The sequence below is a fragment of the Mustela nivalis genome (genome assembly GCF_964662115.1).
Source record: "Mustela nivalis genome assembly, chromosome: 9".
Lineage (NCBI taxonomy): Eukaryota > Metazoa > Chordata > Mammalia > Carnivora > Mustelidae > Mustela > Mustela nivalis.
This window is the reverse complement of record NC_139028.1, coordinates 67,011,541-67,038,661: the sequence shown is the minus strand read 5'-3', so window position 1 is coordinate 67,038,661 and position 27,121 is coordinate 67,011,541. Positions and strand designations below refer to the sequence as shown.

The following is a 27,121-nucleotide window of genomic DNA, read 5'->3' as shown; positions in this document are numbered from 1 at the left end:
TGAGACAGGACTCCATCAGAATCCTAGAGGAGAACACAGGCAGTAAGCTCTTCAACACCGGTCACAGCAACTTCTTTCAAGATACGTCTCCAAAGGCAAAGGAAACAAAAGCGAAAATGAACTTTTGGGACTTCATCAAAATCAAAAGCCTCTGCACAGCAAAGGAAACAGTCAAAAAAAAAAAAAAATAAAAAGAGGCAACCCACGGAATGGGAGAAGATATTTGCAAATGACAGTACAGACGAAAGGTTGATATCCAGGATTTATAATGAACTCCTCAAACTCAACACACACAAAGCAGGCAATCATATCAAAAAATGGGCAGAAGATATAAATAGACACTTCTCCAATGAAGACATACAAATGACTATCAGACACATGAAAAAATGTTCATCATCACTAGCCCTCAGGGAGATTCAAATTAAAACCACATTGAGATATCACCTTACGCCAGTTAGAATGGCCAAAATTAGCAATACAGGAAACACCATATGTTGGAGGGGATGTGGAGAAAGGGGAACCCTCTTACACTGTTGGTGGGAATGCAAGTTGGTGCAGCCACTTTCGAGAACAGTGTGGAGATTCCTCAAGAAATTAAAAATAGAACTTCCCTATGACCCTGCTATTGCACTCCTGGGTATTTACCCCAACATACAGATGGCGTGAAAAGAAGGGCCATCCGTACCCCAATGTTTTTAGCAGCAATGGCCACAGTCGCCAAACTATGGAAAGAACCAAGATGCCCTTCAATGGATGAATGGATAAGGAAGATGTGGTCCATATACACTATGGAGTATTATGCCTCCATCAGAAAGGATGAATACCCAACTTTTGTAGCAACATGGACGGGACTGGAAGAGATTATGCTGAGTGAAATAAGTCAAGCAGAGAGGTCAATTATCATATGGTTTCACTTATTTGTGAAGCATAACAAATAGCATGGAGGACATGGGGAGTTAGAAAGGTAAAGGGAGTTGGGGGAAATTGGTAGGGGAGGTAAATCATGAGAGACTATGGACTCTGAAAAACAATCTGAGGGGTTTGAAGTGGCAGGGGGTGGGAGGTCGGGGTACCAGGTGGTGGGTATTATAGAGGGCACGGATTGCATGGAGCACTGGGTGTGGTGAAAAAACAGTGAATACTGTTATGCTGAAAATAAATGAATTAATTTAAATTAAAAAAAATAAAATTAAGGAAAGGGAAAAAATAAGTCCAACTATATTGAATAAAATAAATGATATAATGGAAAACAAACAAACAAAAAAGTCTCTAGAGAAACTATTTACACAAAGCTTTTGCTTGGTTATTTTCATTTTAATGTTGGTCAGACTATGCTTGGAAAATCAGCCTGGAAGCTGTATGAACTTCTGTGTCCTTAACTAGATGTGGTCCAGGGCAGACTCTTCTACACAAATCTTTCTTGCTTCCATCCCTTGGGTTCCTGTAAGGCCCAAGGGCTACTGGCTTCCCTGAGAACCTGTAGGAGCCTATTCAAATCCTTCTGCTCAGCAGGGTGAGGAGTTCTACAGAAAAAGCAAGGCACTTGGCTAACAGATTCATGGACTACCAGAAATATGGGAGAGATAGGCTGAGCAGGAAGACTTACCTCTGTGAACGGGACATAGCGATATACATCACCACTGAGCTGGAGGAAGGACGGTGATGATCTGGGAGCTTGAGGGACAGGAGCTAAAACTACATTATGGTGCTGTGCCAAGGCACAGATTGCTGAAGGGAGCATTCTCTGGGTAACACTATTTTTGGAGAAAGGGCCCTAAAAAAGAGGGTCTTTCACTGATGGACAAACTGCTACAACCCTGATACTATTATAGAGGCTGGAGAACCATGAGTGAATAGGAAGAGATTCTGGCTTCCATAGCCCAGGATTTCCTCCCTTCCCATTCTCTTCCGCTTCCTTAATCTACTAGTCTTCATAGTGGGTAAGTGACCTATGGTCACTCTAAGTCACAAGAGGATTCCTAAGTAATGCTTTCAATTTTCTGGTGGAGGACAGAAATAGTAAGACATCTGGAGTTTATCAAGAGAGAGTTTATAGAAGGCAAAGGAAGTGTTACCGGATAGTAATGTTAAAAACAAACAGATGAAATAGTTTATCCAAACAACTATAAGAGAGGAAAAATAATTTTCCCTTTACCCTTCTAGGCTTTTGGCTGAGGCCTCTCTATAGTTAAAGATTATCAGGAGAAAAATAAGCAGAATTTAATAACATAAATATACCTCCTGTATACAGGGGGCTTAACTTGGAAAAGTGAGTAATGGCCCAAACTATCACATTAAATGCTTTCTTTGGATAAAGACAAAGGAAGATGTTGGGGGGGTGGATGGGTAGGAGGGAGGGCTTCTAATTGGAGGAAAAGCACAGTAAACAAAGGAATGGTTGTGCAGATTTACATCACTGCCTTCTTCTTTGATAAGAGTTTCCAAAGATTTACTGATTCTCCTCTTCCAGGTCTCCTTTATAAATATAAGTGTCTCAGTTCAATATAAGGATCCCAAAGTCAGGGCTTCTGTATGGCTCAGGTCATGATCTCAGGATCCCAGAATGCCATCAGTCTCCCTGCCTGGTGGGAAGCCTAGTTCTCCTCTCCCACTCCCCTGCTCCCCCATGTTGCCTCTCCCTCTGTCAAATAAATAAATAAAATCTTAAAAAAAAAAAAAAGGTAACATCCCCTCAGCTTTCAGAGATTGTTCTATGTCTGCTGTTTCTTAGAAATAATCAGTTCAGAGAGAATCTGTAAACCAAACAGGTGTATTTTGCCGGTGGCAGATTCTGCTCCCTTTCACATCTATTAGTATGAACTTAGACAGTTTTACAGAAAACCACTGGCTGATCCAATGAATCCAATTGCTTTATGTGCGAAGAGGATATTTTTCCTTAATCCAACTCTACGAGACTGTTCCCACAGAGATGCTCCTACCTATTGTTGCAGTCTTTCCAAGAACGTGCTTCCTAGGCTAGTTTTTATTTATGTTATGTTATTTTATTTTATTTTATAAAAGGATATACTTATTTATTTTATATGGCAATGGGGAGGGGCAGAAGAGAATCTATCTATAGCAGACTCCCAGCTGAGCACAGACCCCCATGTGGGGGCTTGATCTCAGGACCCTGAGACCATGACCTGAACCAAAATCAAGAGTTGGATGCTTAACCAATGAGCCACCCAGGCATCCCCTGGTTAGTCTTTTGATATATGTTCTTTTTACAGATATTGAGCACCAGAGTCTTACCCATTTAGCTCATGTAAAGTCCTTTCCAACAGATTCCCTGCACCCATCTGATTCTAAAAGTTCTTTCTTAGGGCTCCTAGGTGCTGAAGACAGGCATTAGCTTTTCCCAGTGCTTTATCTGAGTTTACTTCTCTATGGTTTGGTTGGCTCAAAACTCAAAGCAATTTGGTTGGAATTGCTTTGTATATTTACTGGTCTTAACTTTGTCTTTTTCTCCTAACCTTATGGCATCCAAGGATGTCCTACAGTAATTTTTTCTCCACAGCTCTTCTTTTCAACAGCTATAAAGTACCCCTACACCCTCCTGCTGCAAAGGTATAACTGCTTCTGCAAAGACAAAGAAGTTTTTGGATTAAAATTAAGGAGAACTTCATGCTCTCAACTCACTGGTTGACAAGAGATGATAAGTTAAGAGCTAAAACAAACAAAACTGGTAAGACATTTGTAAACTTATTTCCCAGCTAGCTCCCTTTCCCCAGGTCTCCTTGATAATCTATCAGGTGATTTCAAGTAGTCATAGAACATTTACTTGAATCCTTATGTTGTCCACTTTTCACAGATTTGGCAAAGAACTCTGGTCTTGAGGCTGCCTCTTCTAGTCATGTTTTTGGTTACTAACTCTACTCAAGTACCCTTCCTCTTCATCTTCATGGGCATCCCTGGCTTTGAGGTTTTCCATACCTGGATTTCCATCCCCTTCTGTTGTGTCTACACTCTCTCCATCATGGGCAATACCACTATCCTGGCTGTCATCAGGACAGAGATGGGCTACATGATGGGCTCTCTACATGAGCCCATGTACTTGTTCCTCTCTATGTTGGCTCTAACAGACCTGGGGCTTACCCTCACCACTTTGTTTACAGTTATGGTGTTCCTCTGGTTTGGTGCCTCAAAGATCAGCTTTGAGGCTTGTTTTGCCCAGTTCTTCTTCCTCTGTTGATTCTCCTTTATGGAATCTTCTGTGTTGTTGGCCATATCCTTTGATCCCTATGTGGCTGTCTGCCACCCCCTCCGTTATGTCTCCAACCTCCCCAATCAAGTAATCAGTAGAATAAGGGTAGCCATCATTTGCCGCTGTGTTCTGGCTGTTCTTCCCCCTTGGCCTGGTTTGGTCCTCGACTCCAGCCGTGCCGTGGCCTCCAACAAATTTTCAACTGTATTTGTCCTACAAAATAGACCACCTTGACCTGCATGTATGCAGGTAGGCTAAAAATGATTTTTTTGTGAAATTCATGCTGCATAAGTCACCTTGGGAGCCTGGTTAGTTGGCATCATTCAGCCTTCAGGTCAGAACTGGCCCTTCCGGTCTGGATGCCAAGAGCTGTAAGTAATTTTTTTTTAAAGATTTTATTTATTAATTTGATGGAGACAAAGTGAGAGAGGGAACACAAGCAGGGGGAGTGAGGAGAGGGAGAAACAGGTTTCCTGCTGAGCAGGGAGCCCCAGGCACGGCTCAATTCCAGGAACCTGGGATCATGACCTGAGCTGAAGGCAGATGGTTAACAGCTGAGCCACTCAAGTGCCTCCAAGAGCTGTAAATCTTGCCTTATATCACCTCAGCTCTAGGCTGGGCTGGCTCCCCAGAATGGAATCTAGGTGGAGAAGCAAGCACATATGGCCCAGTCTCCTTGAACATATAAAGACCTGATAACGTAGGAATACAGCTCACTCCAAATTGCATATAGGCACAATATTTAACTTCAAACCTTGTCATCTGCACTACAACTATGGCCCTCATGGGATGGTCAGTTGGAAGTTTCACCTGAGGGTAGGACCCTCTGCCCAGGCCTCTCAATCAAAACTCTAGCCTGTCTCTCTCCATGGAGCTTCCCCAGCTAATGAGGCTGGATGTTGCAAGTACCCCATCTGATGTAACTCTGTCTTATTCCCCTTTACTGCTTACTATTGCTTTTATCTCTGTGCAGATTTCCCTTTTCTTCTTTCTGTTTCTATTAGTTTTTATATCAATAAAGTGCTTTTTTCTCCTTTGAAACCTAGAGTATGGGTGCTATGAATCTTTCATTTAGAACATCAATTTTTTTCTTTTTGCTTACATTTATTCATAATTTTTTTATTAACATATAATGTATTATTTGTTTCAGGAATACAGGTCTGTTTTAACTCTTAATTCTATTTAGCCAGTGCTATTTTTATCTACCAGTTAACATGAGTTTATGGCTTCCCTGATTGTAACCATAGGCTCCTCAGTCAGACATATTTTTTCACTGTTTTTGGCTTTATCATTTTCTGCCTTGCTGGTTAAAAAGACTGTTTATAATTAAGTCCCATCTCTCTGGATCACATCATTTGGAAAGTGACAATATAACCAATTCTCCTTCTAGACTTTTGGTGAAGTGGAATGAGTCACTTATAATTTCTTCTGGCCTGATTGTTTTCATAAAAGGATTATATGATTGGTCTTGGTCCCTGATGGAAACAGTATAGCTAAGAACAAATTCTTGTCATTGAATGTGTTAGAAAAGTGAGTGGGATATGACTTGAAAGTCAAGAACTTTCTCAATATCTATAATTGTAATGCTTTGTTCACTATTCTGGACATTCAGATTGCATACAAATACAAATTCCTAACCTCCCTTCCAAGGGCAACAAGAGCTGTAAGTGGGTGGGAACTCCCTGAGGGGCAAAGGACCAAGTGAAGGTTAGGTTACTTGTGAAATATAATTGGAAGAGGGGCCTTGGTGAAGTAAAACTTTGAGGACTCTCTGACATTTTGCTAACTGCTGAGTAAAGACTGGGAAATGCTTGGTCTTTGTCAAGATGGCAGAAGACTTAATAAAAGAAGACATTAAAATGCATATATTGTGCTGTACCAGCACATCAGAAACATTTTTTTCCATTTAATTTTATTTTATTTTCAGTGTTCCAAAAGTCATTGTTTATGCACCACACCCAGTGCTCCATGCAATGCATGCCCTCCTTAATAACCACCACCAGGCTCACCCATCCCCTCACCTCCTCCCCTCCAAAACCCTCAGTTTGTTTCTCAGAGTCCACAGTCTTTCATGGTTCATCTCCCCTTCTGATTTCCCCCAACTCACTTCTCCTCTCCATCTCCCCATGTCCTCCATGTTATTCCTTATGCTCCACAAATAAGCAAAACCATATGATAATTGACTCTCTCTGCTTGACTTATTTCACTGAGCATAATCTCTTCCAGTCCTGTTCATGTTAATATAAAAGTTGGGTATTCATCCTTTCTGATGGAGGTGTAATACTCCATTGTATATATGGACCATATCTTCTTTACCCTTTTGTCTGTTGAAGGGCATCTTGGTTCTTTCCACAGATTGGCGACTGTGGCCATTGCTGCTATGAACACTGGGGTAGAGATGGCCCTTCTTTTCACTACCCACTTTTCACTTTTCATCTGTATCTTTGTGGTAAATACCCAATAGTGCAATCGCAGGGTCATAGGGTAGCTCTATTTTTAATTTCTTAAGGAATCTCCACACTGTTTTCCAAAGTGGCTGCACCAACTTGCATTCCCACCAACAGTGTAAGAGGGTTCCCTTTTAATTTTAACTTCCAAACCCTCCTTTGAGAATGGTTTTATTCTGGGTAACAGAGAAATAACAAAAACTCAGGGTTAAGTGATTTCTCAAGGTGTGTATGGTACATCTTCTCTTCCATCTGAACCATATCGAGACTTGAGGGACAGCCCTCTGCCCCATTCCTAGAGGCTTTCTCCTGGTTCATTCACTAAGGGGACAGGTAGTAGTTTTTGCAAAGCTGGGAGGAGAATGGTTGGAGAGCAGAAGGCTTATGCCTGTGAGATAAAGACTCCAAGAATGGGGAGTGACTAAGCATTTGGGCCTGTTGTCTCATGGATCAGCTAATACCCCCATCTTAGTTCTCTCAACCCTGCATGCATGGGAACTCCTGCTTGGGTACAGGTAGGGGTTAGTCACTGATGAAGAATGATTTCGCTGACCTTGGGTCCCAGGAGAACACCTGACTTCCTTGCCCTCTTTAAGAACAAACCCACAAAGAGAACTTCCCCCTGGGTTCCCTTTCTGACCCTCACTCCTGTCTCCCTGGCTCTCTCTCCTTTTTCTTCTACCTTTTGTTCACTCATTTTCTTTCCCGTCTATTCCATTGAACTTCTCTTCCACCTGAGACTTATTCTGTTCTCTTTACTTACTGTTTCTCATCTTGCCCACTTGTGCTCACCTCTGAGCTACTCAGTCCTCAGCACAAAGCTGAACAAGCCATGCATGTCCCTCAGGTACCCTTGTATCACAGCTGTTCTGCACATGGAAGCTGACTGCCTGGCTCCTCTGTAGATGCTCAGCTGATGCTAAGTCCTCCTCTCACTGGCACTTGGCAGTGTTTCAATATGTGTGGTTCCCAGTGCTGGTGGTGAAGCTGGGCCCCTTTCTTCTGCATACCTGCCTGGTCTTCTGGCTATAGTCAGACTCTCACATCCCCAGAGAAATAGGCAGAGGTCCTCCAAGTATGGTTAGGGACATGAACTTCATCTTGCCTTCAAGTCAGTAGATATTGAATATCAATGATATTATAGAGAACGTTGATTAAAGTGGAGGGTATGTCTGGACCGCAATCTTTGTCCTCGGGGTTTAAACCTACAGGTTTTTAAAAAACATTACCGCATAATTTAAGTGTATCAGGTTGCATTGAATACAATCCAGTGCATTTTATTGCAGTGTTAAGCCTCACCAGGGCCTTAATGCACCCAGAATGGTGTGAAGCCAGTAGTCAGGCTCACCTAGAGCCCTGTTAGGCCACAAGGTGACATGTATCTCACTAATGTTTTAATGTATGAATACGCTTCATGGAAGGACTTCTTTGAGAGTAGTAAAACCAATCCATGCCTGTGGATAAAGGAGAAGATGGTTGCTGCCTGGTAAGGCAGAATTCTGGATTGTAATTCTCTAAATACCTCTCCTTGGGTGCCTAGGTGACTCAATGGGTTGAGCCTCTGCCTTCCGCTCAGGTTACAATCTCAGGGTCCTGGGATCGAGCCCCACATCGGGCTCTCTTCTCAGCAGGCAGCCTGCTCCCCACCCTTTCTCTGCCTGCCTCTCTGCCTACTTGTGATCATTCTCTGTTAAATAAATAAATAATCTTTAAATGCCTCTCTTCTTGGTATTTTCTAGCATATGCTCGATTATATCCCTCCTCATCCCCAGAGGAGGGAAAATATAATGTTGGTAACTTATTGCTGGGTTGGAACAAGCCTGGCATTGTTTTGTCTTTGGCATGACTGTATGTTTTGATTCCATGGTTTCCATACTGGGCAGACACCAGTGGTACTCTGGTAACACTGCTTTCAAGGCACAGAACCTGTTGCTCAGTGACCAGACCCCTAGTTACCTAGATAACTCCATGGACTGTTAATATATAATAAAGATGTTATTTTCAGTTCTGGCCCAGTTCCTGCCCTACTGATATAAATGTCTACCAGAACTCCTTACCATACCCCAAATAAATGTTCTTTGGCAGATGCAATAAGCCACCACTGGGATTCAAGTTTCTTACAAATATCATTATTATCACAGTTGATTTTATTGAGGGCCTCTTATCTATTCCACATTGAATGGGCTGCTATGGCAAGGAGGTGAAGAACAAGTTATGGCTTGAGCACTCCTCCTTCTTATAAATGTATCTTCTTCTGTATCTTTTTTTCCCTTTCTCTTTCTTTTATAAACTCCTCATCTGTATCTTTTTTTCTTTCTCTTCTTTCTTTCCTTGGATATCCTGGAGCTCTTAGGAAAATGTGGAGACTGCAATGACTGAAAATTGTTCACTAAAAATGAACATTTCATATAAATGCATTAAAAAGAAAATTCACCAATGGAAACTTTGGGAAGTTGAGAAAGATGTCCTATGAGGTTAGCTCCAGTGTACTCAGAATATATGCCTAGGAAGGAACAGGCAGGCCCTGAACACAGAAGACTTCTATTATTTACTTTGGCAGCTGGGTGCTGCCAATGTGTGTGTGTGTGTCCAGAAGTTGGGGGTTGGAGGAACAGTTAGTTGGTAATTAGGACCCTGTACCCAATGACACAGTTTGGTGCTGTTGAATTAAACTTTCTAGGCCCAAGACGGGGCCACTCCTAGAGAGGGTGCCACATCAGCAAACTGAAACTTTGGTGTCCCTGTAAATACCCCACTTGACTAGAAACACAGTATAGCCATCAGCCAGATCCCAAACGCCAAGCCAACTCCAGGCCTTCTCACCAGACACAAGGTAGACTATGTGGCTTCAGACAAGAAGGCATTTTCTGTTTTTCTCTTCCTTGTTCATTGTTCTTTAGTTTTTAATCCTGTAAAAATCCTCTGCCTTATACCCCATATTGCCGTTCTCCAAGCAGAGACTATCCACTTCATGAGGTGTTAAGTAAATTTGTGTTGGGGCACTTGGCACACTCAGTCTGATAAGCATCTGACTTCAACTCAGGTCATGATCTCGGTGTCCTGAGATGGATCACTTTCAGGCTCTGTGCTCAGCAGGGAGTCTGTTTATCTCTTTCCCTCTCCCTCTGCACTTCCCCCTGCTCATGACCTCTCTCTCTTTCTCAAATAAATAAAATCTTTAAAACAACTTGTTGGTGTCCCTCAGTTTGGTTCCTGGAGTCCAGAGTCTCTCATGGGTGGGGGATAGGGTAACTGGGTGACTGGTATTAAGGAGGGCATATGGTGTGATGAACACTGGGTGTTATATGCAACTAATGAATGCTGGTTAATTGAACGTAACAATAAAAAAATAAAAATTGTTGATGTTATCTACATGGTCCTTGTAAATCATTTTTAATACTGCAAAGACTTATAATTCTGTAACTATTGCTTCGTGACCTTGGAAAATATATCCATCAACTCATGGGCATATTCATTCCTGGGGAACCCTTAAGATCTTGTATTGATGAAAAACTATTTTCCAAACTAATCTTTCCATCCCGGAAACATGGAGGCTTCAAGAAGATATTCTGAGTCTCTCTTCTCTTATATGTGTTCTCATGGAGGAGCACTACCGGGACATTCCAGTAACAAAATTTACAACTGTCTTTCTTTGGGATCCTTCCCCCTTTTGTTTCCAGCCTTCATTCCCTCCAATACCTGTCTGCCTTGTACACTTTCTTCTTATCTTCTACACTCTTGACAACATCTGTAGTATCTGACAAGATGATATATACCTAGCAACGCTTTTTCTGATACATGGTATCCCGTACATGTAATTTAAACACCAAATACTCAGCATAAGTCTCAGTACATATATTTATACTTTTCCAAAGCCATGGATTTCTTATTAACCTATACAGGCAATAAATTCCTGACTTTCTTACCAGGAATACTGGCTCTTTCTACCCAAAGCACCCAACTGTTTGGGTGGCATCCCTTGGGTGCCATCCTTGTTAGTGAAAATGGTGACTACTTTCCCTTACCCACAGCAGCCTGACAACAGATCCACTATTACTCCCTGTCTGGGTGGGGTTTGAGATCCTCAAAATCTACAGTACCAATACCTCAGTATAGAAGAGAATAAAGAAAGAAGCTCTGCTCTGCCTTTGGTTAATTTGCACACTTATTTTCTGATAGATAATGGGCTCACTTCTGGGAATACGAAGCCATTTAAAGCAGAGTAGCTAATGTCCGATTCCTCAGATTCTGCCACTGCCTTAATACAAAGCTGGACTATTTGGCAAGTTTTTCTTTCTGTTAGTCTATGCTCTTGGTCATTATAGTGCCTCCCCGCCTCAACCTGATTTAAACTCTGGGGGTGTAAAAACCTGGTGGCACAAACAGGGGTTAAGAGCTGAAGAGCACAGCTAAGGAAACAGATAATTCATCCTAGAGCTCTGAATCATTCTAGAGATACCTGCCTCTATTCCCACGGAGATTCTGGTGGTTTTTTTTTTTTTTTTTTTTCCTCCAAGCGAATATCTGTCTAGTAAGAAAGGGGAAGGCAGATTTTGGCTTTTCCCTATTTCAGCGATCTTCAAGAAAAGATCATTTGGAAGCCCAGTTTTTGGGGGAGTCTTTGGGATATATTCTTATGTCTCATCATCTCTTTACTGACATATTACTGCATTTCTCTGTAAGCTTGTTTAAACCAAGTCTCTACACCCTCCCCTGCTCTGCCATTACCTGTTACATATACTAATATAAGATACACTGGAACTTCTTACTGACCTGCTCATGAGTCTTTTGTTCCCTGGTGCCACAGATATGACCCCGACCCTGGCCAAGGTTTTGGTTCCAACACCACCTTTAGGTCATACGCAGAAGCCATGCTTCAGGGAACATTTGTTTCAAAATGTCCTCCCCAAGGCCCATTTCTGCCTCCTCTGTCCTTTATTCTCCCAGCCTTGGGAATTTGGAGCTTTGGAACAGTGATGCCCCAAGGTCTGGAGCTGTTTCCTGGTTTGTGCACCAGGAAGGTGATTAATTTCAAGCATCACATACTGGTAAAAGAGAAAAATTAAGGAGGGTGGAGTTTTTGCTCCATGTTTGGTTTGTTTGTTTCTGGAGAACTCCCAAGACTTTGCCTCTGTATTGAAGTATATGTGGATATACGGATCAGAGCAAGGCATTAAATTGCCCACCCTAACTCCCTTGATCCAGATGTTCAGCTGGGTCCATCATGATCCCAGAGCTCTGCTCTCTTTTTCATAGGATTCACCTTCATCTAAATGAAACTGACTCCTCAGTCCTTTGTTTCTTAAGAGCTCTTTCTCTCATCTCTCCATGCAATCTCTGAAAGGTATGGAAGGACAGAAAAAGGAAGAGAGAAACTTCTGGAGGTGTCAATCAGATGTACCCACTTGAAGACTTTCTAAAACACCTTGTTATCCTAACATGTTTTCTATTAGTCTGCTATGGCAGGTTCCGGATCACTGCGCCCAGAGATAAAGTCAAGGAGGATTTCCTTTAATGGAGTTTAGACCCCCTTGAATTGATTCTCAAGAGCACAAGGAAAGGATGCAGTCTAATATAGTTATGAACTTATATTTTTGAGGGTGTTACATGAAAGTACAACTTAGGATGGCCAAATATTTGAAGGCATTACAGGATATAATAAGACATTCAGAGGACATAGAGATTCAGAAACATAATCAGAAGAACCAATAGACACACAGAGTTTGGGTCACTTTAATCTTATTCATTGTGATCAAAAACACATTTTGTACAAGATTATCCATGCTGTACTTTCTGTAATACAGTAGGTAATAAGACCTATAATATCATTATCCTGCTGGAGCACACTGTCTAGAAACTATGAAAGGAGAAGGACAAATGTCATGCAGACAGATACACAGTTGCATTCAATAAAAATAAATAAATGAAAAATAAATAAATATATGAGTGAATAAACAAACAAAGAAACAGTCCATTAAGCTGATCTGGTAAAGATTATTTATGATCCTGGAAGCTGTTCTAAAGGTCTGGTTCCATGTTTGTTTTTTCCATACCAGTCACTAATCCCAGTAGTTCTGGAAAATTCTCACCTTTCTATGGACAAGATTAGGTGCAGGAGTCAGACACCACTTTGAATGCCAGCATGACAGAGCCCAGAGACAGGCTCCATCTGTATGAAGGGAAGTGACGAGTCACTGGGTGGCCCCTTGTGTAATCCTAGCATTTCATACTTGATCTTCTGTTCATAATAATATCTTTTCTGATTCACTTTGAACCTGTTAGCTGAGGGGTACCTGGGTGGCTCATTAGTTAAGCAGCTGCCTTCAGGTCATCTCATGGCCTGCCATCAGCTCAAGTCATGATCCCAGGGTCCTGGGATGGAGCCCCACGTTGAGCTCCCTGCTCGGCAGAGAGCCTGCTTCATCCTCTCCCTCTACCTGCCACTCAGCCTACTTGTGCTCTCTCTCTATTTCTCTGTCAAAAACAAAACAAAACCAGAAATGCCTATTAGCCAAATCATAAGTACCAATCTTCAGGTGGCCATAGGAAGGTGAACTCTTGCATGTCTAGACTATGTACAAAATCAACTTTGGCAGCTATTTGGAGCCAGAAAAGGTCATTTTTATCTTCTAGCCAGCAGAATTGCCTCCCTCCTCTCCCTTTCTCCACACTCACACATATGATCAACTGTTGGTTGGGGCTGATATTTTTCACATTCCAGGAACCCCCAACTAGTCTTAACTGTGGTGTACTGTCAAGCTGGAGCTTTAATACCACTTTACTATTTAAGAATACAGATCTCTGTTCCCCATACCTAGGACAACTCATCAAGACATTGGTCATCTGGATTAGGTATTATATCTCTGTTCTCATATTTTTTGCATATATTCACATATATGTTACTAAAATAATAATATTTAATCAGTGTGTTTATCAAACATTTAACTGAATGAATTTAGATACAGTTTCCCTAGGGTTCCCATATTGAGCTGATGATAGGGTCAGTCTCATTGTTTCACTCAGTGCAATTTTCTAGAAATAGCAACTATTTCTATATTAGCAAAAAGATATAGCTGAATGTCTGGGATTAAAAGTATCAGCTAATTATATCAGAGCCAAGACATATAGACTGTACGGAAAATCAATGGGCTTTGACTCAAATAGTAAGAGACCCATACTGTAGATCTAAGAATCATATATCAGGTGCTTAGTGTCATTGAATAGCATGGGTTACCTGAAAAAAGAGTAAATCAGTTGGACACTTGAGAGAAATGATTGGTGCTATATATATATATATATATATATATATATATATATAATATATATATGTAAGTATATATTATGTTTTATATAAAACATATGTTTTATATAAAACATAATATATACTTACATATATATTGTGCCATGCACAATCCAGCAATAAATGTACCATGTAAGATCATATTCTAAATACCAGAGAGAAGTAGGTTTCCACTGACATGTCTTTTCCTAGTTGATCCTACCAATGAAGCTGTCAGCTTTCTCAAGTTCCCTGAGTTAATCTTTGGAGAGCAGTGTGTCAAAGTTATGCTCTAGAATTAGGCAGAGAGAATAAGCGAATTATGCCACTCTGGATCTGCTTGGTTTTAATGCTATAGATAACAGGGTTCATAAAAGGGGGGAAAAGGAAGTAGACGTAGCTCATTGTGATGTGGACCACACGAGGAGCATGTTTTCCAAATCTGTGAATGAATGTCAGACCAACTACAGTGACATAGAAGACCAGGATGCAGCAGATGTGAGAGACACATGTGTTGAGGGCCTTGGCCCTTTCTTCTCCAGAAGCAATGCCCATGACAGTCTTGAGGATCAAAATGTAGGAGAAAAAGATGGTGATAAAGTCCAACAAGACCATTGCAAATACAACCACAACTGGATAGAGACGATTGAAGGTGATGTCAGCACAGGCTAACTTGATAACATCTTGGTGTAGACAGAAAGCATGAGAAAGTACATGGGATTGACAGTAATGAAACCAGTGAAGGCGAATAATAATTGGCATAATTGATAGACCAGCCCTTATCAATACACCTATCCCAATCTTCATTACCTTGGTGCTGGTAAGGATGGAAGTATATCTCAAGGGGTTGCAAATGGCAACAAAACGGTCATAGGCCATGGCAAGTAAAACACCAGATTCCACGATAGAAAGAGTATGGATAAAGTAGGCCTGAGAGAAGCAGGCTTGGTGGCCAATCTCTCTATGATTCAACCATAGGACACCCAGAACTGTGGGCATCGTGGTCAAAGTCACTCCAAGGTCAGTGGCTGCCAACATAGCTAAGAAATAGTACATGGGCTCATGAAGACTATGATCATCCCTGATAAGAAAGAGAAGGGTGCCATTACCAAGAAGTATGGAGACATAAACCACCAATAATGGGATGGAGATCCAGTGGTGTGCCTTCTCCATGCCTGGGAAGCCAGTAAGGAGAAAAGGGGAGGCCGTAGTGTTGGGCCACATTGCAGGCCTTGCAAAGAGGAAAATACTCCCTTTGGGTAATGCAGTAGAAACTCTATTTCTGTAGAAGTTGCCCCTGAGTGTGCTACCTGTTCATAAGATGTTTACCAGTCTTGACTTCCAGTGATAGCAGGAATAATAACTTAGTCATTCTTTCGAGATTCCTAGGAAATGGGAGAATAGAATGTATTAAGAACTCTATGTATCATTCAGGGTTATTGGACAACATACTGGTGATAAAGCAATGTAGACCAATGTAGATGGTTGATGTCCTTACAAATTATATAATCCTTACAAATTTGTCCTTATTTGTCCAATATTTGTCCTTACAAATTATATAAACAATAAAATAAAGACAAAATGAAAGAAGATAAGGGTATATTTGAATAGTGCTGTAATAGTGGTGGGACTTACAGCACGTTTTTCATGGTGCTCCTTATCTTGACTTGGGATCTTGTAGGTAGATGGAAATGTTCCCTAGAATCTAAGAAACCTAAAAAATTAGTAGAAAATTAGTACTGTGCAATGCTGGAAAAGCAAGTATGAACATCAGATGGGAAAACAAACACAAAGAAAGAAAAATCCGTCAATTAATCAATAAATAAAATAGACTTAGTTGATTTGAGGTAATGAATAATAATCCTTATGCCTGGATGAAAAACTGAACCTCTAAAGACTTTGGAGAAGCTACAAAAACGATATGAGTTAATTATATGTGTTTATCTCTAAAACACATAGACCTCAAAATCTATATGAGCCCCAGAGCCATAATACTTTAGTTATTGGTGTACTGTGTCTCAAAGAATTCAAAATTTCATTATTGATACAAAAAATGAACAATAAAAATGAGATTTTATGATTAGTACTTGAGAGCACTATTTGTTAACTGCACAAATCACCTATTTGGAAATACAAAGAGAGAAATTAGTTATTTTGGCAATTTCAAAGAGGATAATTTTTAAAATATATGGAGTCTGATGACAAAAGTGAGATAGGTCTCTGACCTTTAAATTTCAGGTATCACCTGGTGTAGGTAGCCAAATTCTGGGAGTAAAGAAAGCATGCATTGGTGGCATCATCCAAAGACAATGAGGGCCATCTTCTATTATGGCTGGTATGGACTGAATATCTCACATGCTTTGAAAAGAATACCTTTGTGTGAATTTAATATATGAATCTAAGGACATATTTTGCCCATGAAAAAAAGGTCTGCAAGATTATTGGGCTTTCACCTTCAGAAGAATTTTGTTGTGTTTCCTCTCTGTTGCTTTGTAACAATAATGATATTGGGAAAGTCAATTAATCTTGGGCATTGGTTTCATTATCTTTAAATGATACTAACAATTTCTGTCTTGTTAAGTGATGCTCTTGATAGAGGTTGTAAGAGTGGAATGGGATTGCCAATGAGGGAAGTGCTTTGCAAGGGGTAAATTATTCTTCACTTCCGAAGCTTTGTTAATGAGAAGAACCTCCTTGCTCTCATCTTGCTGAGCTTCCATTATGTGTCAGGACATTAGGACACTACATAGGTCTCATCTTTATTTTTCATTTTTGGTAAAACCTTACAATAGCTTATTTCCCCCTTTCCACAGAGTCATATTGGTTATATGTCCAAGGTGATACATAAAGCAAATGGCAGAAGCCTTTTTAGGCACTATGGATTAAAAGACTACAGAATGGTGAAATCTTTGCAGTATTTTGGAGTACAACCAAGCTCACTGCCTCTCTTTTCTGTTTTCATACAGAAAAGATCTGATTTACTCAGACCTACTTTTGTTGGACATGAGATTATCTGTAAATTCTTGTGTTTTAAAAATCCTAGACTTTTGCCTTATCCCTGCAGCCACCTGTCATGTCCCAGAGTCTGTTTTAGAGTGGAGTTGGGTTTTCATTAATGAGAAGCTAATTCCCAAAGTCTCAAACCCTGCTGTGTAAACTGTGGGCTCAGAGCAGACAACCCAGAGATCCTGCTCAGACTTTTATCTTTTATTGGTTCCCTCACCTTCCCTTAGATTCTTTTCCTGACACTTCCTCTAACCCACCTCCATTAAAAAAAATAAATAAATAAATCTCCTAACCTTTGTCTATTATCCTTCTTTTCTGGATAGTTCAAATTTATAATCCATTCTTCTGTTTGTTCTATTTGAAGGGCTTCCCATGGCTCCATTCTCAATACATAGTTTTTAGGAGAATGCCTTGCACATAATTTGTGTTCTTTTCTAGTTACTGAATGATTGGTTTGACTACACATACAAATTTATTTTCTCACTATCTTACATGCCTGATTTTGAGCAGGTTCTCAAATCATCAAAGCACATAGATTGATTGGTACTAAGTTGCCGACTGATTCTGAATACATAGTTGTATGTCCCCAGCACATAGAAACACCATGAGGGCTGTTTTAAGAGATATGGAGAGAAAAACTACTCTATCATCAGTTCAGGGAGTTGAATGCCTATTGCAGTCTGTGTGCTTTTCCAGGTGCTGAAGATACACAGCTATTCAAATAGCTATCCTAATCTAAAAGCACACACATGGGCCACGCTCCATCCAAGATTGATTTTGAGTTGGTCTATTAGTCCTGGATGACAGTGATTATTCTCCAGAAAGTGTTTGAACCTTTGATAATTACAGAGCTACCCCTTCTCAGTCTTTTGGGAGAGATTCTATCCTTGTCACTGATCTAGGCTTCTAGAGGAAAAGACCATGCAGGAAATCACAAGGTTAGAATGGAGGTCAGAGAGGCTGTAGGTGGAAACACGGAGAGAGCAAGAATTAGAGCTGTGCAATTCATTCCTGAGTCTACACCCATCATCTGGTTTGTTCCCGTAAGTCTTCTTTGCTTCACATGTTCCAGAATCTGTCCTGGGCCTTATTTTATACATCTGAGAAGGTAATACTTAAAGAAGCCAAGTTTTAGAGATTTTGGAAAGACTTAAAGACCCATGGTGATTCTCCATATCCTTGACAGAGAATGCTATCATGTTCTCTTGCCCAAAATCCAGCTCCCTATTTCCTGCCCTCTCTACCCGGATACCTGCAGTGAGCCATCAGAGAAAAGATTCAGTATTTACCCTCATTGACCTGAATTTTGTTTCTCTTTCATTCTTCATTCCACAGGCATGAATCTGGAGTCCTTAGCTTTATGAAGAACTCCGTTATGATGACATTTTTTTTCATAGTCTGCACAAAATCTTGGCAGGTAAGAACATTTATTTCAGAAACTCATTTCTGCGGTCCATTCTGGATTTGGGGCACTCATTGTCTCTTCCTCTCTGTACCCCTCAATTCCTTTATTTGTCCCTCCTTTCATCTTTTTTTTTTAAAACTTACTTGAATGCTTGACTTTGGAGATCTGGGACTTTGAACAGCAGTCCCCAAGGTCTCTGTCTCTGTAGGGGAAAAAAAAAAAGGTTTAAATAAAAGCTCCGTTGCTAGGAGAGTGATTAGTTGTTTATATGTATCAGCATATGGAAGGAAAAGTAGCCTAGCTAGGAATGTGGACTGAAACTGAGTTATTGAGAACTCCCTACTTATCTGTGGGTACTCCCAATCCTTATCCCTAAAATGAGGAATGTGTGCAAATTATCACTTTGCTAAAGAGTTCTCCCCAACCCATTATCTCTCCCCTAGTCTCAAAGTCTGGCTGAAGCCAATGGACACTGTCTCACAGAAGGGAGGTCCGCAGTCCAGTCCTTGATTTCCTCTTTTCCCCCTGTCTTGTCCTCCATTCCCATGTTCTTCTTAAGAAGACAGAGCAAGGATGGCAGTCACAGAATAATTTTCTTAGCCGAAATTCATGATATCACTGTATTCCCTACAGTCACTCTCTACCCAGAATCTTATACTTTCACCTGATAACAGTATTTCCTGTCACTGGGTGGGTTCTCCAGAAATAGATATGAAGATCAAGTTTGGGGTGAAAGTCATTTACTAGAGGTTAGACTTTTGAAAGAAAGGAGGGAACAGAGCTTGGCAAAGGAAGAACTCAAACTTAGATACAGGTGGACAAATCCTCAGCCAACACAGCAGAAAGCTGTGGAGCAGCTTTTTATTACCCAACAGTATTACCACTTGTTGGAGTTGAAAAGACTAGAATTTTAAGACCTCTCCTCACCTAAGAAGGAAGGTTATGCCCTTGAACTATATTATAGTACCCTGCAGCTGAGAGAGACCCTGCAGAAGCTGAGTTCCAGGCTGTCTTTTGACCACACTCCCAGAACTGGGCAGCAAGTCTTCCTGGAAGGGGAATCTGGCCTTCAGATCACGAGGTTTAGAATAATTTCCTTATACCCTATATTTGGAGGATATTTTGCAAAAATTTTCAGATTTACATCTCCTAATCTAATCACTGTCCCCATCACTCCCACCAACTGACCGATGGATAGTTGGAGAATATTATCCAGACATTCAAGGAATATCTCCTGTGTTTCACTAGTTCCCATCAGCACAGATGGTTTCCTAAATTCTACGGGAGCATACGCTTGAGTGTTTCAATACAAGTTCAATAAGCAAACAAACAAAACATACATTATATTTTAAGGGTCTTTGTTTACTTAATTTTTTATTTTAAAATAAATATAGATTCATAAATTGCAAAAATATATAAAAGAAGATCCTATGGATCTTTCATCCAGTTTTTTCCAGTGGTAACATCTAGCATAACTACAGTACGATATCAAACCCAGAAAATGGACATTGGTCAATGGTGACTTAAATATCACCAGTTTTACATGCACTCATTTGTACGTGGATAGCTTTATGCAGTTGCATCACGTGTAGGTTCTTATAAATACGACCATAGCCAAAGGACAAAACCAGTTCATCTCCATAAGGCTACCTAACGTTGCTCATTTATAAACCTTCTCACCTTCCTTCCTTTCCCTTTCCACTTGTTCTTAACCTTTAAGATCTACTTATCTAAGCTCCATATCTAAAATTTTGTTATTTCAAGAAAGTTACGATAATAACTGGCTGGATTCCTCCGTTCCTCTCTTCCTCTCTTCCTCCCTTCCTTCCTTCCTTCCTTCCTTCCTTCCTTCCTTCCTTCCTCTTCCTTTTTTCTTTCCTTAGCAAAAACTTCTTAAAAGTGTCGATTTGTTGCCTGTATCAATCCTTTGTCTTCTTTCTTTGCTGAGCAGCAATTCATTGTATGAATTTACCAGTTTGTTTAAGTATTTGATGATTGGAGAACATTTAGGTTGTTTGGCATTTTAGGCAATTATTTTAAAAAGCTGCTATAAATATTTGCATACAAGTTTTCGTATCAACATATATTTTCATTTTTTTCCTGGGATAAAACCCCAAAAGTACAATTGGTAGGCCATAAGACAAGTGCATGATTAGTTTTATAAGAAAATGCCAAGACTTTGCCAGAGTGGCTGCCTCTTTCTGTTCCCACCAGTAATGCAAGAATGATCTAGATCCTCTGCATCCTTGACAGCATTTGGTGCTATTTTTCATTCAGGTTATTCTCTAACGTTATAGCAATATCTGATTGTGGTTTTAATTTACATTTTCCTAATGATTAATAATGTTGACATCTTTTCATGAATTTATATGCCATTTGTGCATTCTCTTCACTGAGATGTTTGTTCATCCCTTTTGCTTATTGTCTAATTTTATTGTTTGATCTTTTTTAATATATTGTGCAGTTTTGAGAGTTCTTTACATTTACCATATACGAATCTGTTGTCAGATATGTTGTTGCAAATATTTTCTCCCAGTTTGTAGTTCATCTTTCCATTCTCTTAACAGTGTTATTCCATGTCAAGCATAACTCTTCACTTTGCCTTAGGCCCCAAAGATTTTCTCTTGTCTTGTACAAGTTTTAGAGTTTCATACTTTACATTTAAGCTAATGGTCCATATCCATTTTGAGTTAACTTTGTATAAACTGGAAGTATTTCTTTCTCCACCCCTCCCCCAGAGATGGCTAATTACTCCAACACTATTCATAGAAGGGGCTATCATTCCTTCATTGAATTACTTTTGTAAGTTTGTAAAAAAATAATTCTAAAGTGTCATTGGAATTTTGATAGGGATTCCATTGAATCTACAATGTCTTTGGGTTTTATGGACTTTTTTTTTTTTTTAAAGATTTTATTTATTTAGTTGACAGAGACACAGCGAGAGAGGGAACGCAAACAGGAGTGTGGGAGAAGCAGACTCTCCAATAAGCAGGGAACCCGATGCAGGGCTCGATCCCAGGACCCTAGGATCAGGACCTGAGCCAAAGGCAGACGCTTAATGACTGAGCCACCCAGGTGCCCCTTTATGGACATTTTAACAAAATTAATTATTTCTATCCATGAACATGAAATATCTTTTCATTTATCTGTGTCTTCTTTAATTTATTTCATCAGTGTCTTATAATTTTCAGTGTATGGATCTTCTACCTCCTTGGTTAAATTTATTCCCAAGTATTTAATGGTTCTGTATGCGATTGTGAGTGTAATATAAATTGTTTTTTCTCTCTTTCTCTCATTTTTTTCGGATAGTTCATTGTATAGTACAGAAATGAACATTTTTTTTTAAGATTTTTATTGATTTGACAGACAGATCACAAGTAGGCAGAGAGGCAGGCAGAGAGAGAGAGGAGGAGGAGGCAGGCTCCCTGCTGAGCAGAGAGCCTGATGTGAGGCTCCATCCCAGGACCCTGGGACCATGACCTGAGCCGAAGGCAGAGGCCTTAACCACTGAGCCACCCAGGCACCCCCAGAAATGAACATTTTTATATGCTGATTTTGTAATCTGAAACTTAGTTGAATTTGCTTACTATTATTTTTTTTTAATTTTAGCTATCTATTTGATAAAGTGAGCGAGAGACAGCAGAAGCCAAGGGGAGGGGTACCTGGGTGGCTAAGTCATTAAGCATCTGTCTTTGGCTCAGGTCATGATCTCAGGGTCCTGGGGTGCAGCCCTGCATCAGGTTCCCTGGTCTTCAGGAACCCTGCTTCTCCCTCTCCTACTCCCCCTGCTTGTGTTCCCTCTCTCACTGTGTATCCTCTCTGTCAAATAAATTAAAAACAAACAAACAAACAAATAAACAACAACAAAAAAAAAACCCACCAAAAACAAAGGGTGATGCAGAGGGAGAAGCAGACTCCGTGATGAGCAGGAAGCCAGGTGTGAGGCTCAATCCCAGGACCATGACCTGAGCTGAAGGCAGATGCTCAATTGACTCAGTCACCCAGGCACCCCAAATTTGTTTATTATTTCTAATGGTTTTTCTGTGGATATTTAGGATTATTGCTATATAAGATCAAATCATCTGCAAATAGAGATAATTTTATCTTTTCCTTTCCAAAATGGGTGTTATTTATTTATTGCCTAATTCCTCATGTGGAGCCACTAAAATTTCCAGATAGCCAAAGCAATCCCAAGAAAGAAGAATAAAACTTGAAGTATCACACTTAACTGATTTCAAACTTTATTACAAAACGAGGACAATCAAAAGAGTATGGTACTGACATAAAAACAGAAAAACAGACCAATAGAACAGAATTAAAAACCAAGAAATAAACTCACACATATATGGTAAAATAATATTTGACAAGGGAGTCAAGAATATTCAATGGGGAAATTCTTCTCAATAAATGGTATTGGGAATAATGGATATTCACATGCAAAATAATGAAATTAAACCTCCATCTTACACTACCCATGCAAAGTAACTCAAAATGAATTGAAGACTTAAATGTAAGACCTGAAAGCCTAAAACTGCTGAATAAAAACATAGGAGAAAAACTCCTTGACAATTAATGAGAAGTTTTGGTTATGATACCAGAAAAGCAAGTAACAAAAGCAAAATTAAACTGGTGGTACTATATCAAACAAAATGCTTCTGCCTAGCAAAAGAAACAATCAACAAAATGAGATATCTTACACCTGTTAGAATGTTTATCATTAAAGAGACAAGAGATAATAGAGGTAAGTGAGGATCTGGAGAAAAGGGAACCCTTGTGCGCTGTTGGTAGAAATGTAAATTGGTATAGCCACTATGGAAAACACTATGGAGGTTCCTCAAAAAATTAAAAAAAAAATGGAACTACCATATTCTTCAGCAGTTAGTTTCTGGGTACATAGCTGAAGGAAGTAAAATCACTATCTCAAAGAAATAGCCATATTTCCAAGTACATTGTAACATGATATACAGTAACTAAGACATGGAAACAACCTACATATGTAACAACAGATGAATAGATAAGGAAAATGTGAATATCAGGGTTTATTTATCTATATCTGTATAGACATATAATGGGGTATTATTTAGTCATGAGAAAAGAAGGAAATCGTGTCTTTTGTGCTAAGATGGATGAATTTGAAGGCACTCTGTTATGTGAAATTATGCTAAGGTCAAATAAAGAAAGAAAAATATTGTATGATCTCACTTATACGTGGAATCTAAAAAACAAAACAAAATAAAAACCCAACTCACAAATAGAGTAGAATAGTGGCTGACAAGGGCTGGAAGTTGGGGGAAATGGGCAAATGTCGATCAGAGGGTACACAGTATAGTAACTACAGGTAACAGTAAGGGGTTATGTTCTTGAAAATTGCTAATAGAGCAAATCTTAAATGTTCCATTACACACACACACACACACAAGTGATAATTATGTGAGGTGATGGAGGTGTTTATTAACCTTATTGTGTTAATCATTTTACAATATATATGTGAACAAAGTCCTCACTTTATATACCTTAAAACTTATGCCACATATTATGTCAGTTATAGCTCCATAAAGTTGGGGGAGTTTTTAAAAAAGTAAAAGTGAAAAGAAAATTTTAAAAATCAATTAGGCATATCTATGTCAGTCTGTTTTATTTCTGGGTTTCCTATAATGTTCCATTTTTCTATATGTCTGTCCCTCCATCAATACCACACAGCCTTGATTATTACTATAGTTGTACAATAACTCTTAACATTGAATAGAGTTATTCTTCCCATCTTATTAGTTTTCAAAATTGTTTCAGTTGTTTAGCTCTTTTGTCTTCCACATACATTTTATAATAAGCCTATCTATGTCTATAAGAAACTAAGCTGGGATTGACAGGAATTGTATTAAACCTATGGATTGACTTGAGGAAAATTGACCTGTTTACTGTATTGAATCTTCTGATCCATGAATACAGTATGTCTCTCTTTTTACATAGGTCTTCATAGATATTGTTCATCAGAATTTTATATCTTTTATCATCCAGTCCTGTATAAATTTTATTAAGTTTATACCTAAATACACATTCATTATTAAAGAGGTTATATAACTTTCTCATGTCTACATGGCAAGTGTACTGGTTTTCTAGAGCTGCCATAACCAAGTACCACCAACTGCATGGCTTAACAAGCAGAAATTTACTGTCTCATAGTTGTGGAAGCTAGGTGTCCTGGTTCAAGGCGCTAGCATTGTTGATTTCTTCTGAGGCCTCTCTCTTGGCTTGTAATTGGCCATCTTCTCCCGATGTCTTCACATGGCTTTTCTCCTGTGCACACTGATATCTCTCTATGTGCCCAAATTTCCTTTTCCTCTAAGGACACTAGTTAGATTAAGGCCCATTGTGATAGCCTCATTTTAACTTAATCACCTCCTTAATAAGCCGTATCTCCTAATGCAGTCACATTCTGAGGTACTGAGAATTGGGAAAGACTTCAACATATGAATATTTTGAGGTTGACAAAATTCACCCTATAATTAGTAACAGTTGATGATTCTAAGAGTAATCATTTGCATCTCTGATTTGCATTAAACATTAATTCTAACAAAGTATAGTAGAAACCCAAACAGATCTTCAGGGATAGGAAATTTTTTCATGGGTACTATATGTTTATTTTCCTTTAAAACCAGTAACAGGAAACATGCCATGGTCAAAGGAGAAACTGCAGATATTATCATCTGTGGGACTGAAGTGATGAGATGTGCTTGGTTGAACCACTGTTTCATAAATATGTTCATGTCATTTTCAGGAAGACAAAAATTCTGGTGAGGTGAAGTCAATAAAGGAATGATGAAGACTGCAGAGAATAGATTCATGTTGATTACTAGGGAAGGCTGACTGGCTTTCACCATGTTGACTCCAGTCCATCTAACTTTCCATTCTCAAGCTAGCTTTGAGATAAATCAAGCAGAAAATATAATTAGCATCCAGAAGATTTAGAGGCACCTGAGTGGCTTAGTCAGTTTAGCATCTGACTCTTGATTTTTGGCTCAGGTCATAATTTCAGAGTTGCAGGGATTTAGCCCTGTGTTGGGCTCTATGCTCAGCATAGTCTGCTTAAGATTCTGTTTCTTCCCCATCCCCTGCTCCTCCTCCTGCTCTCACACTCACTCCCTCTCTCTCAAATCAATACATAAATCTTAAAAAAAAAAAAGAGAGAGAGAGAGAGAGAGAGCATTCAAAAGTCTTAGTTAAAAAGATGCATTTAGTTTCCTCTTGGGAAAGAGTTGAACCTTGAAGTAGATGTGGAAGATAAATGGTCTCCCATAGGAGTTAACAAGTTCTACCGGGGACATAAAGATAAGCCCTCTGATTTCTTGCACATGAAACTGCCACCTGAGGCTCTATTAATTCCTTACCTTATTTGGAGAAGATGTTTTAAAACCTTGGGGAGATTAGTTAAATGTTCCCTCTCCTTCATAGGAGGAATTAAGAAAGAGAAAATGTTTCTTAAGATCTGCAGTTGGCTGGAAAAGAAAAAACTCTGGGGAGGTGCTTTCTTTGCTGACTGCATCTCTTAGCTGACTTTAAGAAGGAGCCATTTGATCTGAGTCCTCAGGCAGAACTCAAGAACCCTGCTCCTTATCCCTAACATCCAAGAAATGGTGCATGTGAGTATGGGGAAACACATAGTATATACAGGAAAAGGGTACTAGGACACTCCTCAAAGTTGTCTAAAGAGAAGACAGGGGAAAGAAGGGAAGGATCTGTATAGCTCTTGGTTCTCTATGAGTGCACAAATCTCAGTCTGAACTTGGTAGCACTTGGAAAGAGATTCAGGCATGAGTACATCAGACTTGCCATGCTCAGTGGTATGAATATGGTTGACCCTCTCACATGTCTCCTGTCCTTTCTAGGGGATGAACATAGAGGCATCTCTTATTCTACAAGATATTTAAATGAAGCAGGGAATTGTTATAGCTTTAAAAGGTAGAAGATTACCTGAATTTCAACAAACTCAACTATACATTTTTTCTTAGATCTATTCTAAATCTTCAAAACCTCTTTCCTTCCCTATGGTCTTTCCTCAGCCTTTGAATCTTTTCTTAATGTCTTTCTTAGAAACTATAAGAAGCTCTTAGCTGAAGGCATGTGAATTTCTGACAGCATGGAGTATAAGGTAGATCTGAATGGAATTCTTAGAAATAGAGAAGACGATACTGAGATGAATTTATTGGCAAAGTAGAATGGATCCCCTCCACTTTGAATAGATTTCTCTATCATGATTTATTACTGTGTTACATATTCTTTTATAAGGTGAATTCTTCACAAAATTGCTGTTTAAAAGTCAGAGAAGTAGGGAGAATGAAGCTGTATTTATTTTATTTATTATTAGTATTTTTTATTATGTTATGTTAGTCACCATGCAGTATGTCATTATGAAGCTATATTTAGAACACATAAGAAGAGAATAGCTATGTGGGGTTAATAAACAATAGTCACCATATTTTCAATAAACACTAAATTTATATATCTTAATCCTGAAGACAGAATATGGACAATGAGAAATGATTCTACTAATTCTCTATCACTTAGTGTCGGCCCAAAAGGGCTGAATCACTGCCTCATGCCCAGTTGTCTGGCACCTTTCCACTGTTAGAAACTTGGAGTTTAATCTCATCTACACAGGTACATGGTTTTCTTTGAGAGCATCTTAGGTGTGGTGGCTTCCATGGGCAAAATTACTTCAAAGAAGAATAACTAAATGAGAATACCTTTTTTTTTTTTTTTTCTTAATTTAGGAGATAAAAACA

At 39.4% G+C, this 27,121-nt stretch overlaps 1 protein-coding gene and 1 pseudogene across 2 annotated transcripts; one reads left to right on the top strand and one right to left on the bottom strand.

Annotated features, from left to right (window-relative positions):
• The first annotated feature begins 3,853 nt into the window (after positions 1–3,853).
• On the top strand, positions 3,854–4,438 carry LOC309840314 (olfactory receptor 51Q1-like; annotated as a pseudogene). The gene has a single exon. The product of its transcript is annotated as an olfactory receptor 51Q1-like (transcript).
• Positions 4,439–14,215: 9,777 nt separating this feature from the next.
• OR51B6 (olfactory receptor family 51 subfamily B member 6) lies at positions 14,216–15,154 on the bottom strand (the record flags this gene model as incomplete). The annotated part of the gene is made up of 1 exon (XM_082682271.1): positions 14,216–15,154. One exon carries the CDS (start codon positions 15,152–15,154, stop codon positions 14,216–14,218), a length of 939 nt encoding a protein of 312 aa, XP_082538397.1.
• Positions 15,155–27,121: the final 11,967 nt, after the last annotated feature.